Genomic DNA, 15,203 nt, shown 5'->3' with positions numbered 1-15,203 from the left:
TACTTTTATCTCAGTCTTTGCATCTCGTCCTTCTTGCTTTGCCACCTGAGATGCAGAAGAGAGGACAACCCAAGCTTTCCGCTTTTACCGAGGAAGATGTTTTTGAAGAACTTTTTGTATAAGTTGTACTTTTTTTAGTTTTTGTCCGCTGGTTTATGTTTATTTTTCTTGCTTATTTTCAGAAGCCAGACGTCAGGCTCTCTCGAGGAAGCATCGAGCATGCTGACGGAAGCCTGCAGTGTCCGGTAAGCCTCCTGTTGTCTAAACTTTTCCTCTAAAGGGTGGAAAAAAAACATGTTTTGGGATGTGTGCGCTTTGCCTGGGTAACAGCTGTTCGCTGGAGACACTGCGTGCCGACAGACAGCTTAAATACCTCTCTGAACAGAAGCCTTTAGGCTAGAGATAAAGGTAGGATCAGGCGTTGTTGTACCGGTGCACAGGAAGTGAGCGTACATTGTGGGTTGTGAGACTAGTACAGGTTTTAGTGGCACAGGATGACCCGGTAACCTGACCTCAGCAGGAAGGGGAGGCTAGGATTCTACCACTGCACAGGGGAAGAGAATGCAGGGCTAGTTAATGAGATGCTATTAATTCTTCTGATTGTTCTACTTGTATTATACAGCAGTATGGGAGAGGAGGGGGATATTTAAAGGGATCCTGAAGTGAGAGGGATAAGGAGGCTGCCATATTTATTTCCTTTTAAACAATACCAGTTGCCTGGTTGCCTTGCTGATCTCTCTGGCTGCAGTAGTGGCTGAATCACACACCTGAAACAAGCATGCAGCTAATCTAGTCAGATGTCACTCAGAAACACCTGATCTGTATGCTTGTTCAGGGGCTGTGGCTAAAAGTATTATGCCTGCTACACACCATGCAATTGCCCATCAGGTTGACTGTCGAATCGATAATTTCCAATCATTTTTTTGCTATATTTTCCGTTCACTTTTATACAAAAATGATCGGAATTCAGATCAGGCCTTTTCGGAAATTGATTCATCTTTCAATCTGACGGGAAATTGCATGGTGTGTGCCAGGCATTAGAGGCAGGCGATCAGCTGGACAGCTAAGCAACTTGCATTGTTTAGAGTGGACCTGAACTCTTTAACAGGGCAGAAGGAAAACATTGAGAAATACACCCTGTATGTATTTAGAGTTTAGCCTGTCTAACCCCCCTCATCAGGTCCTCTTTTGAAGTGAAATAAATAGGCCTCCCTCTCATTTCAGATTCTGTAAAATTCAGCAATAATTATCAATATGCAAATTAAACGCAAATCGTATACAGCTTGGAATGGGGCCAATTAAAGTAGCCAGGAAGCGTCTTTGGTCTAGTTCCAAACTGCTTACAATTTGCATTCAGTTTTCATGCAAGTCGCAATTATTAATTACTTTATTGAGCGTCTGGGCCCCGGGGGTCTGCTGATCTTCTAAAGCCTACCATACACTATTAAGGTGCCCATTAACAGGACAATTTTTATTGAACGACTACATTTTCAATCAGACTATTCTGATCATATTGTATGAAACCAGAGAAGCTGATGTGGCCAATCGGTCGTCCCGCCTGGTTGGTCTTTTCATGGATATGATCAGAACTGGCTTCGATTTGATCACAGGTTGGATTCTTTAGTGGTTTAGATCAATTGAATAAAATCTTTTCTTCCAATCTGAATGACCTTATTGGTAATATGATCGTTGGTTAAAAATTGTACCATTAGTGGACGCCTGTAGACATTTTAACGATTAAATGCTTGATTTTATGGAAACATTAAAGTGGACCTGAACTCTTGCATGGGACAGAGTAAACAAAGAGAAATGCACCCTGTATGTATTTGAGAGTTTAGCCTGTGTAATTCCCCCTCATCTGTGTCTAATCACCACTGTAATTCGATCTCTCAGCTGTCAGCTCAGGAATCTTGTCAGCCTGGGCAGAGCAGCTAATTTGTAAACACATGATGTTATCCCTATTTCTGCTTCCATGAAAGCAGGAAGTAGACACACTGCAGATTTATTGCAGGATTTGTATCGGCTGTAACAAGAATGTTTTTCTGTAAAGGTTATTATGCAGTTGCTTATCTATTAGAGCAGAGAGGAAGTTCCGAGTTCAGGTCCACTTTAAAGGAAATGAAACGCCATTAAAAAGTAGTGCCTTTTTAATCAGAATGTTGATATAAATGGGCGTTTCTTGATCCGATGAGCGCAGTGGGGGAGCTGCGGGCCGGTGGTTGTTGGAGGGCTTACTACTGCACCACAAGGCACAAAGATGGAGGGCAGCCTTTCAATTGATATTTAATCTGGTCAGTATCGAGAGATCTAAGAATCTACCAAATATCTCCACAGTATATGGTCATCTTAAAGCAAAACCTGAAGGCAAAAAAAACTTACAATGAATTGTACGTGTAGTTCGGATTTTAAATAGAATTTCAGTAGCAAAAAAAGTTTTGTAACAAAGTAGAAATAATGACTCTTTGAACTTTCCTGCAGTAAAACCTTATACATCAAAGAAACAATGAGAGACAGCTTGAGATAAGTACTTCAGAAAACAGGACTGTCTTCAACCCAACTTGGGTCAGAGTGCTCAGAGAAGCTCTTTTACATAGATAACTCAAGTTTTTTTTAACTCTTCCTGGGCTGGAGGATTTAAGAGAAAAGCCTTTATCATTTCAGGTTTTCCTTGATTAGAAGTTTATATTGTGTGTGCTGCACTGTAACAGCACAAACTCTTATTAAAGGGACACTGTACGGGGTCGGGGGAAAATGAGTTGAAGTTACCCGGGGCTTCTAATGGTCCCCGCAGGCATCCTGTGCCCACGCAGCCACTCCCCAATGCTCCGGCCCCGCCTCCGGTTCACTTCTGGAATGTCTGACTTTAAAGTCTTAAAACCACTGCGCCTGCGTTGCCGTGTCATCAATCCCGCTGATGTCACCAGGAGCGTACTGCGCAGGCCCAGTATGGTCTGTGCCTGCGCCATGCGCTCCTGGTGACATCAGCGGGAGCGAGGACATGACAACGCAGGCGCAGTGGTTTTCAGACTTTGAAGTCTGAAATTCCAGAAGTGAACCGGAGGCGGGGCCGGAGCATTGGGGAGTGGCTGCGTGGGCACAGGATGTCTGTGGGGGACCATTAGAAGCCTCGGGTAACTTCAACTCATTTTCCCCCGACCCCCTACAGTGTCCCTTTAAGCTTCCAGCAATGCTCCTGATGTGACTCAAAGGGTGGTTGCCTCATTTCTTTCCTTTTAGACAATATCAGTTGCCTGGCTGTCCCGATCTCTTTGGCATCACACCTCAGAAATAAGCATGCAGCTAATCCAGTCAGAAAACCTGATCGGCATGCTTGTTCGGGGTCTATGGCTAAAAGTATTAGAGGTCAGCAGGACAGCCGGGCAATGTGCACTGTTTAAAAGGAAACAAATATGGCAGCCTCCATTTCCCTCTCACTTCAGGTGTGCTTTAAGTGAGGTTTGTAAACTTTACTGCCTCAGAGCAGACACTTTGTAATATTATCCAGTACAGGTTTACCAGATCATTTATGTTACCCAGTGTTGGCATGTACTTGCACTGACATCTTCTGCAGCACATTACAGAGTACGTAGTCATGTCACTGACTGTCCTCAGATGAGCTCACAATCTAATCCTACCATAGTCATAGTCTAATGTCCTACCATATTATTATTATGTATTTATATAGCACTGACATCTTCTGCAGCACTTTACAGAATACATAGTCATGTCACTGACTGTCCTCAGAGGAGCTCACACTCTAATCCTACCATAGTCATAGTGTAATGTCCTACCATATTATTATTATGTATTTATATAGCACTGACATCTCCTGCAGCACTTTACAGAGTACATAGTCATGTCACTGACTGTCCTCAGAGGAGCTCACACTCTAATCCTACCATAGTCATAGTCTAATGTCCTACCATATTATTATTATGTATTTATATAGCACTGACATCTTCTGCAGCACATTACAGAGTACATAGTCATGTCACTGACTGTCCTCAGAGGAGCTCACACTCTAATCCTACCATAGTCATAGCCTAATGTCCTACCATATTATTATTATTATATTATGTATTTACATAGCATGGACATCTTCTGCAGCACTTTACAGAGTACATAGTCATGTCACTAATTTATTCTCAGAGGAGCTGACAATCTAATCCCTACCATAGTCTAATGTCCTACCGTATTATTATTGTGTATTTATATAGCACTGACATCTCCTGCAGAACATTACATAGTCATGTTCTCTGTCCTCAGAGGAGCTCACAGTCTAATAATCCTGTCCATCGTAGTCTTGGACCAATTTTAGGGGAAAACCAATAAACTTATCTGTATAGGTTTTTGGGGGGGAACATCGGAAGAAACCAGAGTGCCTGGAGGAAACCCACACAAACACAGGTAGAACATGCAAACTACATGCAGATAGTGCCATTGCTGGAATTTGAATCAGGGATCCAGCGCTGTAAGGCGAGCGTGCTAACCACTACACCACCGTACCTCCCTAGCTGCGTTTGAATGACGCAGTGTGCAGATGAGCTATTCTTCCTCTGGCTCAGCAGTTCCTGGTATGTGAGTCAGACACCCCTGACAAGGATCAGCCTAACAGGCAGGACATTAATTCCATTCAGTACGGATGGCCTGGGTATTCTCTCCTTTCACAAGTAAATCCGCTGCACAGAACAGGAGGTCCTGTCAGCCGCTTTTCACACCTGCACTAACTGAGTGGCCGGCAGCCAGCCTGACAGACTGTTAGGATCCTGGTGAAGGGACTGAGTGCTGAGGATCCGGGAACACAGCTGGAAATGACATTTGGCAGATGAACTGATGGATTTCTTGTTTATGAAAGGTGGAATGTCACTAGAAATGCAGCAGCCGTTTCCCTGCCTCAGTATTCCTCTCTCATCAGGTCCTCTTCAAGTTGTCTTATTACAAAAACCTCATCTTGCGGTTGGGGCTGTGCTGGCCTGTGGTTTGCTGGGTGTTGGCTGCCGTTTCCTTTGAAATTTAGAGGTGCCACAGTGTGGATGTTATGAACTCTGCACTCTGCAGCCACTGCTCACATTTCTAATGAGATTCAGTAACCGATATGCACTGACATTGCTGAATGCACTACATGTTCTAGCATGCCTTACAGGCGGCTCTACTGCATGTCCTAGCATGCTTTTCATTGGTAGTACTACATGTCCCAGCATACTCTACAGGCAGCAGTACTTCAGGTGAAACTCGAAAAATTAAAATCTCATGCTAAAGTCAATTTATTTCAGTAATTCAACTTAAAGAGAAACCGTAACCAAGAATTGAACTTCACCCCAATCAGTAGCTGATGCCCCCTTTCCCATGAGAAACCTTTTCCTTTTCTCAAATAAATCATCAGGGGGCTCTGCATGGCTGATATTGTGGTGAAAACCCCTCCCACAGTGTGGTGTCAGGACCTTGTTGCATTGTGGGAAATAACAGCTGTTTCCAACTGCCAAAGAAAGCAAGCAGCATCTCCTTCCAGTGGCATCACCTGCCAGCAGTAAAATGGTCACCATGTGATAAATGTCAGAATGTAAATCAGGGAGAGGAAAGCTTTTACAATGGGCAAACACAGACTGAATCTTTTATACATAATTATTGTAAAAGGAAGCACTTTTTTATTAAATTATCTTCTTCGTTCCTCTTTAAAAGGTAAACCTGATATATGAAATAAACTCATTACATGCAAAGCAAGATATTTCAAGCCTTTATTTGTTACTAGCTAAAAGGCCCACCCCTTCAAAAGCAGGTGCTAGGCCTCGGCCGCCCACGCAGAGGTACAGACTAACCAGCAAGCTCATGGTGACCCAGAACTCATTGGAGTGTGTAAGGGGCTACAATGGTCCAAAAAGCCTCCTTACTAAAATACTAAGGAAAACAAAAGTTTGCTTTCTTAAAACAGAATTTGTGATAATTCAGGTTGGAGTGAGCTCCGAGATGTCTCCCACAATGCTATACACACTCAAACACCGAACATTTTCTCCTGGCGGACTCAAAGCGCCAGAGCTGCAGCCACTAGGACGCGCTCTATAGGCAGTAGCAGTGTTAAGGAGTCTTGCCCAAGGTCTCCTACTGACTAGGTGCTGGCTCACTGAACAGGAGGAGCCGAGATTCGAACCCTGGTCTCCTGTGTCAGAGGCTGAGCCCTTAACCAGTACACTATCCAGCCACCACTCCAATGAGTTCTGGTTCACCATGAGCTTGTTGGTTGGTCTGTACGTCTGAGTTTTTAAAGTCTTACTCCATAGAGCCAATTAATCCATGCCATGCAGTGATGAGGATCAACCAATCCGAAACAGTCTGTATGCATGTTGGATTATTATGGCTCTGTACTAGTTACAAGCTGACACATAATTGCATTCCAGCAGATCTGGACGTGTGTGTAGCTTCTAAGGACAGGTGTGTGTGTGTGTGTGTGTGTGTGTGTATGTGTGTTTTTAGCTCCTGGTCTGCCTCTCTAGAAGCTGGAGTATCCTCGCCCCAGTGACAGTAAACATGCGGCTGAGCCAGATAAAGCAGTCCACATTTTAAAGCCTCTCTTAAAAGCATAGTGACAGACAAATATTTTGCTGCGCTCCAAATTCCATTCCCGTCCCGTGAAATCCTCGACCTCACGATTCCCGAGACGAGAACGCGGCTGAGGGAGACCTCTCGGCACGACTGTGGTTGGAAGACCATGAAAGGGAACTTGGATGAGTATGAAGTTTAGATAAGACAGCAAAATTCCAGAACCCTGACACCCCCCCCCCCTTCCTTTCCTCCCAGTCCCAGCATAAGTTCCTCCTGCATCACTGATCTTGTCACTGCCTCGGCCAAAGCACATTATTACAGGATCACACTGCATACTTCCAGCGCGGAGGCTGAATAAAAATCCAGTGATAAATGTAAACAACACAGATAGAAGGGAGACGCCTGGGGGTCACTGCCCTGGCGGGTAATTACTGAGAATGCTTCTGCTAAATTTCACAGATTCTGGGTTTTTTTCCCAGTTCTCCTATCTGCAGCTCAATACAAAGAAATCTGAAATTAAAAGGGGTTGCAACATGCAAAACTCAAAACTGGCATGGACTGCAGAGCCTTAAGCCTATCAATACTTGCCAATAAAACTAAGCTACCATACTTAAACCACTAACCCTCGAATGAAAAGTTAAACTGAATCCACAGGTGAAACGTTAAGCTCACTTCCGCCCCAAAACTATGTCCCTTGCCAGAAATGTGCCAAATCTGCACCCAAAATGGTGCTTCCCTCGGGGACCCCAGGTGTTCAGAGATTGACGTGAGGGTAAATGCCAGTACATGCCGGTACAGCTAGTTCTGTTTTGTGCCTTCAGCCTCTGAGATATGAAGCTGTTTGGAAGTTTATTTGGCTGGCAGTTTGCTGTTGCGACATAAGATGTAATTTTGTGCACATGTAGCTTTTCCCGATCCAGAACTCTGACGGTCTAATGGCTTCTTATCTTCGCAGGTCGGCAATCAGCACATCTATCAGCCCGTCGGGAAGCCAGGTGAGAAATGGTCCACGCCCGTTCACACCGCTGGTCACATCCCCCTACTGGCCGTGTCTCCACCACTTCCTGCCCACTGCCTCCATCTTGTATCTGTACCAACCGTGTCTCCACCACTTCCTGTCCACTGCCTCCATCTTGCATCTGTACCAGCTGTGTCTTCACCACTTCCTGCCCACTGCCTCCATCTTGTATCTGTACCAACCGTGTCTCCACCACTTCCTGTCCACTGCCTCCATCTTGTATCTGTACCAGCTGTGTCTTCACCACTTCCTGTCCATTGCCTCCATCTTGTATCTGTACCAACCGGGTCTTCACCGCTTCCTGTCCACTGCCTCCATCTTGTATCTGTACCAACCGTGTCTCCACCACTTCCTGTCCACTGTCTCCATCTTGTATTTGTACCAACTGTGTCTTTACCACTTTCTGTCCACTGCCCCCATCTTGCATCTGTACCAGCTGTGTCTTCACCACTTCCTGTCCACTGCCTCCATCTTGTATTTGTACCAACCGTGTCTTCACCACTTCCTGTCCCCTGTCTCCATCTTGTATCTGTACCAACCGTGTCTTCACCGCTTCCTGTCCACTGCCTCCATCTTGTATTTGTACCAACCGTGTCTTCACCGCTTCCTGTCCACTGCCTCCATCTTGTATCTGTACCAACCGTGTCTCCACCACTTCCTGTCCACTGTCTCCATCTTGTATTTGTACCAACTGTGTCTTTACCACTTCCTGTCCAGTGTCTCCATCTTGTATTTGTACCAACTGTGTCTTCACCACTTCCTGTCCACTGACTCCATCTTGTATTTGTACCAACCGTGTCTTCACCACTTCCTGTCCACTGCCCCCATCTTGTATCTATACCAACCGTGTCTTCACCACTTCCTGTCCACTGTCTCCATCTTGTATCTGTACCAACCGTGTCTTCACCACTTCCTGCCCACTGTCTCCATCTTGTATCTGTGCTAGCTGTGTCCTTACCACTTCCTGTCCACTGCCTCCATCTTGTATCTGAACCAACTGTGTCCTTACCACTTCCTGTCCACTGTCTCCATCTTGTATCTGCGCTAGCTGGGTCCTTACCACTTCCTGTCCACTGCCTCCATCTTGTATATGAACCAACTGTGTCCTTACCACTTCCTGTCCACTGCCCCCATCTTGTATCTGTACCAACCGTGTCTTCACCACTTCCTGTCCACTGTCTCCATCTTGTATCTGTACCAACCGTGTCTTCACCACTTCCTGTCCACTGTCTCCATCTTGTATCTGTGCTAGCTGTGTCCTTACCACTTCCTGTCCCCTGTCTCCATCTTGTATCTGTACTAGCTGTGTCCTTACCACTTCCTGTCCCCTGTCTCCATCTTGTATCTGTACCAACCGTGTCTTCACCACTTCCTGTCCCCTGTCTCCATCTTGTATCTGTGCTAGCTGTGTCCTTACCACTTCCTGTCCACTGCCTCCATCTTGTATATGAACCAACTGTGTCCTTACCACTTCCTGTCCCCTGTCTCCATCTTTTATCTGTGCTAGCTGGATCCTTACCACTTCCTGTCCACTGTCTCCATCTTGTATCTGCGCTAGCTGTGTCCTTACCACTTCCTGTCCACTGTCTCCATCTTGTATATGAACCAACTGTGTCCTTACCACTTCCTGTCCACTGTCTCCATCTTGTATCTGTACCAACCATGTCTTCACCACTTCCTGTCCACTGTCTCCATCTTGTATCTTTACTAGCTGTGTCCTTACCACTTCCTGTCCACTGCCTCCATCTTGTATCTGTACCAACTGTGTCTTTTTTTTAAATCTGCGTTGTTTAGTTTTGCATTTAGTTGGCCTTTAAAGTGGACCTGAACTTTTAAACAAGATATAAGGAAAACTGAGAAATCCACCCTGTATGGATTTAGAGAGTTTAGCCTGTCTAATTCCCCCACATCTGTGACTAAGCACAAGTGTAATTTGATCTCTCAGCTGTGTCAGCTCAGGAATCTCCTGAGAGCAGCTAATTTGCAAACACATGATGTTAACAATATGTCTGCTTTCATGAAAGGAGGAAGTAGGCACACTGCAGATTTATTGCAGGATTTCTATCAGCTGTAACAAAGAAATATTTTTATTTTAATGTTGTTATGCTGCTGCTTATCTTTTAGAGCAGAGAGTAAGTTCTGAGTTCAGGTCCGCTTTTGAGATTTTTTCTTAGTGCAGTGTTGTTGTTTCTCCAGATCACTCTGCACCACCAAAGAAGCCCCCGCGGCCGGGAGCCCCCAGTCACGTCAGTAACCTGGTCTGCATAAACAGCCCTGCGGACAGCTACAACGAGGGTGTGAAGGTAGGCGACACACGGCCACACTTGTGTGAGTTGTATATTTATGTTACTGTGTGAGCGGGAATTGTGTCCACCCACGGAATCCCCACCTATGTATCATGTGACTTTTCTTAGGATGTGCAATGTTAGTATGTTTCATGAAATGCTGATGATGATGCAACTAATGAGTTACCGTATGTCAGTAGATGGACAGTTCTTGTTTTTTTATCCCTGGTGTTATTGTCTTTGGTTTTCCTGTTTCTATGAATTTTATTTTAGACTTATATGAAGAACAGTATGGCTGCTCTGTTGCCAAGGGTATTCTGACATCACAGTTCATAACTAGCAGACCTAAGCCCGTTGAAAAATTCACTGCCGCCTGTCAGTACACATGCGCGTACCCGCCGTGTACACTCGGCCGCCCTCACACACCCGCCCATGCCCGTCCTCCTGTCTGTGTGAGGCTGGGTCCGTGCTGTGCACATGCGTAGTAGCAAAAAGCATGGACCCAGCTACACAGGGACAGTTGCTTATTATTATATAGGATAGGTTTACAGTGAAACCAATAGGCATAGCTTGGCTCAATGTTTAGATTCGGCATGGATGCATTGGGTTGGTCTCATCCAGGCTTTCTCAACCAGGGTTCCTTGAGTACTCTGCAGGGGTTCCCTGACATTTCTCCCCCATCCTGGGGGTTGGGAGAGGTATGATAGAGAGCACACTATAAAAGGGAGTACTGTAAAAAGAAGCACTAAATTGGGGGTCAGAATCATAATGAGCACATTAATTAAAAGCATTAGAATTTGTAATAAAGGGCACTGTAATAAGGGATAGTGGCATAAACAGCCACATCCCCCCACCCCCTCCGATCGCCTCCGGCAATCAAAGCAATCAGGAAATCCCGTTCAGAACGGGATTTCCTGTTTGGCTTCCTCCGTCGCCATGGCGACGATCGGGATGACGTCAACGACGTCGTGACGTCAGAGGGAGTCTTGATCCACCCCTCAGCGCTGCCTGGCACTGATTGGCCAGGCTGCGCACGGGGTCTTGGGGGGGGGGGGGGGGAGCGGCGAATCAGCGCGGAGCGGCGGCGATCGGTATATACACGCAGCTAGCAAAGTGCTAGCTGCGTGCAACAAAAAAAAATTATGCAAATCGGCCCACCAGGGCCTGAGAAATCCTCTGTGGCGGCTTACCCCGAGCTCAGCTCGGGATTATCCCCCAGAGGGTTAAAGACCATGCCAGGGGTTCCTTGGGGATCCAAAAAGTATTTGCAGGGTTCCTTCAGGCTAAAAGGGTTGAGAAAGGCTGGTATAATCACTCCCTACTGTGTATGGAGGGTGAGAGAAGTCCCGAAGGAGGAGGTACTTCATGGGAGAGAAATGACCGTGTGGTCTATGGAGAGGTTGTGTTAAGAGTGGGGCAACGGCCTCTGATTTAATACGACGTTGTAGTAATGCATATGGAGTGACATATTATTAGAACAATGCCAATTGCCATGCTGTCTTGCTGAGTTTTCCTGTTTCTCTGATGTCTAAACTACACCCCGGTTGTGTGGGTCAGACTGTAGTCAGAGCATCTGATCTGCTTACACTTTGCAGGTTTATGGCTTAAAAGTATTGGAGGCAGGGGATCAGCAGAAAAGCCAAACAATTTGCGCTATTTAAAAGGAACTATATGTGTCAGTCTCCATATGTGATACATGTAAAAACAGCACAGGGTGAAGGCAGAAGACTGCTCATCCCACTCTAGCTATTCCCATGCCTATTCTGCAAGCTATTCCTCTACTGATAACCTAGCTTATTTCTCCCGCACATAGTTAAGTCTGCAGCTATTGCTGGCATTCGAGTTACGCCATTTTTTATTGTAATTTGGGTTCCGGCTATAACCAGTGCTCAAATTACTCAGCGAGGGCTGCTATAGCCGTAATACACATTACGGCCTATGGGGGGCGCCCAAATCGCGAATTGCCTGTCTTGTCCATGTGCCCATTACTACATGGTCACTTTAGACAGCCATCTCAAGGTTGATGATGCTGACAAGCAATTGATCACTTACTGATCAGAATGTCACTGGGTAGTAGGGATCAATGCACCTGCTCGTTCCACTCTGTCTCAGCCATATCCCAGCAGAAATGTCAGATTGATCCTCTGCTCCCGCTAAAGGTGCCCATTAGTGGTAAGATTCCTCTGCCAATCGATTGTTTCCCATCGCAGTAGTAATCAATCGGAAACAATTGGTCCTGCCCATTATAGGCTGAGTTCCTGCTAGCCAATTCAATCCGGTTAATGAAATTGATCTGATTGGGTGGTTAGCAGGATTTCGGCTACTAATGGGCATGACCAATCGATTACCGTGGTGATCGGTAAATATCGATCGTCCACAGAATTGTACTGTTAATGGGCACATTGTGGTACAGCACTATGCCTCCTTCAGTCCTGCTCTAACCCACCACCTCAACACACATTTACAGCGGCGCCCAATAACTTATTTTATCAGTAAACTGACATGGATTAGACGTGTTACTATTATTTATTGGCTTTATATAGCGCCAACATATTACGCAGCGCTGTACAATGAATAGGATTACAGACAATAATAACAGGGGTGACCGCACAATACATGTAATAAGCAATAGATACAACAATACAGGTAATAAGCAGTAAGATACACAGCACAATGCAGACAGTAGTACAATGCCAGATCATACACTGGAGTGGTAAAATACAAGTTCCATAATTCTAGGTAAAGTGCACACAGTCATGTATGATACACAAGGGAAGAGGGCCCTGCCAAAGGCTTACAATCTAGACCAGGCATGGGCAAACTTGGCCCTCCAGCTGTTACGGAACTACAAGTCCCACAATGCATTTGCCTTTGAGTCATGACTGTGGTTGTCAGACTCCTGCAATGCATTGTGGGACTTAACAGCTGGAGGGCCAAGTTTGCCCATGCCTGATCTAGAGGGAGGAGGGGGTGCATCAAGAAGTTCTTGGCAGAGAGGGTTAGGGCAGTGTTGAGTTGAGGTAGGCCTCGATAAGTCACCAACAGATACAAACTCTGGAAATGTCCAGTAGCTCACACAAAAGTATAGTATATCAGCACAGGAGCGCCCCACCTATGGCCATACACTGATCCAGCCCCAACTCACAATAGAAGAAACAGATGATGGAGTCAGCTGTAATAAGTTGGATCATCTTGTGTTGTCCTGGGACCGCCATACCACAATGCACAGGAGGACCCCAGTGTACTCGGCGCTCTGACCCCTCTCACATATAGGTGAAACTAGAAAAATTGGAATATCGTGCAAAAGTCCATTTATTTCAGTAATTCAACTTAAAAGGTGAAACTAAGATGCGAAATAGACTCATTACGTGCAAAGCGAGATATTTCCAGCCTTTCTTTGTAATCATTTTGATGATTTTGGCTTACAGCTTATGAGAACCCCAAAATCTCAGACCATTAGAGTATTAGAGATAAAAAGGGCCAATAGTTCATAGATTTTAGCTCTGGCACACTTCAGTGAATGTGTCATTGAGAAAAGGCCATGAACAGTAAAAACTTAAAAATTAGATTCAAATCTAAAATAAAACTGTGGGATAACTAAAAAAGTCATTTTTAGGAGGAGGATAGATACATTTGTTTATCTCACTTTTTTCACCTCTGGTGTCCTTTTAAATGGTGAAGGGGTAGCATGGCATATTAAAGATTTCATCCAAAGTTTGGCTGAGCTCCAGATTGTGTCCTGCTTCTGGTATGTAGCTTACGGCCCATCCTGAGTACTTTTTATATTTACTACCCTATGGTCATGTGACATAATTTTCAGACATGTGACACTAAAGAGAGTATATAAAGGAACGGTCCCTCAGATCAGGTAACTATACTGCTCATAACATGTCACCTCCAACTCTGTGGGAAGAGAAGAACCCTGCTAACACACAACCTTTATCTGCTGGGATTGCAATGGCCATAACCAGCTGTGGAATTCAGATGCTGCAATTAAGCCACAGCAGCTGCTCCAGAAATAAACCATTAATAGCCGTATTGTGGGGATTGGCAGAGAAGCGGGGCTGCTAGCAGTTGCGGAGGTACACAGGCTGCTCGGATGTCAGAGATTTTCCATGGAAAGCACTCTGCTTAGAAGGTTTTTCCTCCCCACTTTAGTGGGAGTCGCCTGAGCACTGACTATACACGGCAGCTTTATCTGTGAGAGAATCCTGGCAGGGCAGTGGTGCCACCAACCTGAAGCGGGGACAGCTGTCTGCTGGCAGGAAGTCACCAGGGCAGAGGTACCACCAACCTACAGAGTGGGGACAGAGCAAGCATAGCTGTCCACTGCAGGAAGTCACCAGGGCAGAGGTGCCACCAACCTGCAGCGGGGACAGAGCAGGCATAGCTATCTTCTGGCAGGAAGTCACCAGGGCGGAGGTGCTACCAACCTGCAGCGGGGACAGAGCAGGCATAGCTGTCCGCTGGCAGGAAGTCACCAGGGCAGGGCAGAGGTGCTACCAACCTGCAGAACAGCGGGGACAGCGGGCATATTGGAAAGGGTATTTATTGAGTCTTGGCAAACAGTCTGTTTCCCTCTTCTTCTTTGACAAAAGCCTAGTTTGCTTCCTCCTGCAGTAATGCTTATTGGTGCACATAGCTCCTCCTACAATAATGCCGATTGGTGCACACAGCTCCTCCTGCAGTATTGCTGATTGGTGCACACAGCTCCTCCTACAGTAATGCTGAGTGGTGCACACAGCTCCTCCTACAGTAATGCTGATTGGTGCACACAGCTATAGTATACTATAGTCCTATAGTAAGGGCCCATTCACACTTGTGCGTTTTCAGAGCGATTTCAGCATGCTGAAAATCGCTAGCGTTTGAAAAACGTGTGTACAATGAATGTGTATGGAAGTGTTCTCATCAAAGCGATTTGCAATTTGCTGAAACGCAAACGTGTTGCCTGCAGCGTTTTCTGGAGCGATTCTCCAGGCTAAATTGAACTAGAAATCACAAAACACTAATCGCTGAAAAAAAGCTTTCTATACAGTGAAAAATCGCTCAGCATTTGCGTTAGTGTTTATCGATTTCTAGTGTGAATGGACCCTAATACCGATTGGTGCACACAGCTGCTCCTACACAAATGCCGATTGGTGCACACAGCTCCACCTACACAAATGCCGATTGGTGCACACAGCTCCTCCTACACAAATGCCGATTGGTGCACACAGCTCCACCTACACAAATGCCGATTGGTGCACACAGCTCCTCCTACACAAATGCCGATTGGTGCACACAGCTCCTCCTACACAAATGCCGATTGGTGCACACAGCTCCTCCTACACAAATGCCGATTGGTGCACACAGCTCCTCCTACA

The 15,203-nt window shown here is 45.7% G+C and overlaps 1 protein-coding gene across 1 annotated transcript in view; it reads left to right on the top strand.

The window, feature by feature from the left end:
• The window catches only part of PTK2 (protein tyrosine kinase 2), a 341,550-nt gene that overhangs the window by 312,295 nt on the left and 14,052 nt on the right, over window positions 1–15,203 (top strand). Inside the window, exons 28-30 of the mRNA XM_068238424.1 lie at window positions 183–245; window positions 7,493–7,532; window positions 9,752–9,858. Coding sequence (XP_068094525.1) covers window positions 183–245; window positions 7,493–7,532; window positions 9,752–9,858 — 210 coding nt within the window. The remainder of the gene's footprint in view (window positions 1–182; window positions 246–7,492; window positions 7,533–9,751; window positions 9,859–15,203) is intronic.

Source organism: Hyperolius riggenbachi, chromosome 5 (genome assembly GCF_040937935.1).
Source record: "Hyperolius riggenbachi isolate aHypRig1 chromosome 5, aHypRig1.pri, whole genome shotgun sequence".
Lineage (NCBI taxonomy): Eukaryota > Metazoa > Chordata > Amphibia > Anura > Hyperoliidae > Hyperolius > Hyperolius riggenbachi.
The sequence above is the reverse complement of the archived record's forward strand: the minus strand, read 5'-3'. Positions and strand labels throughout refer to the sequence as shown.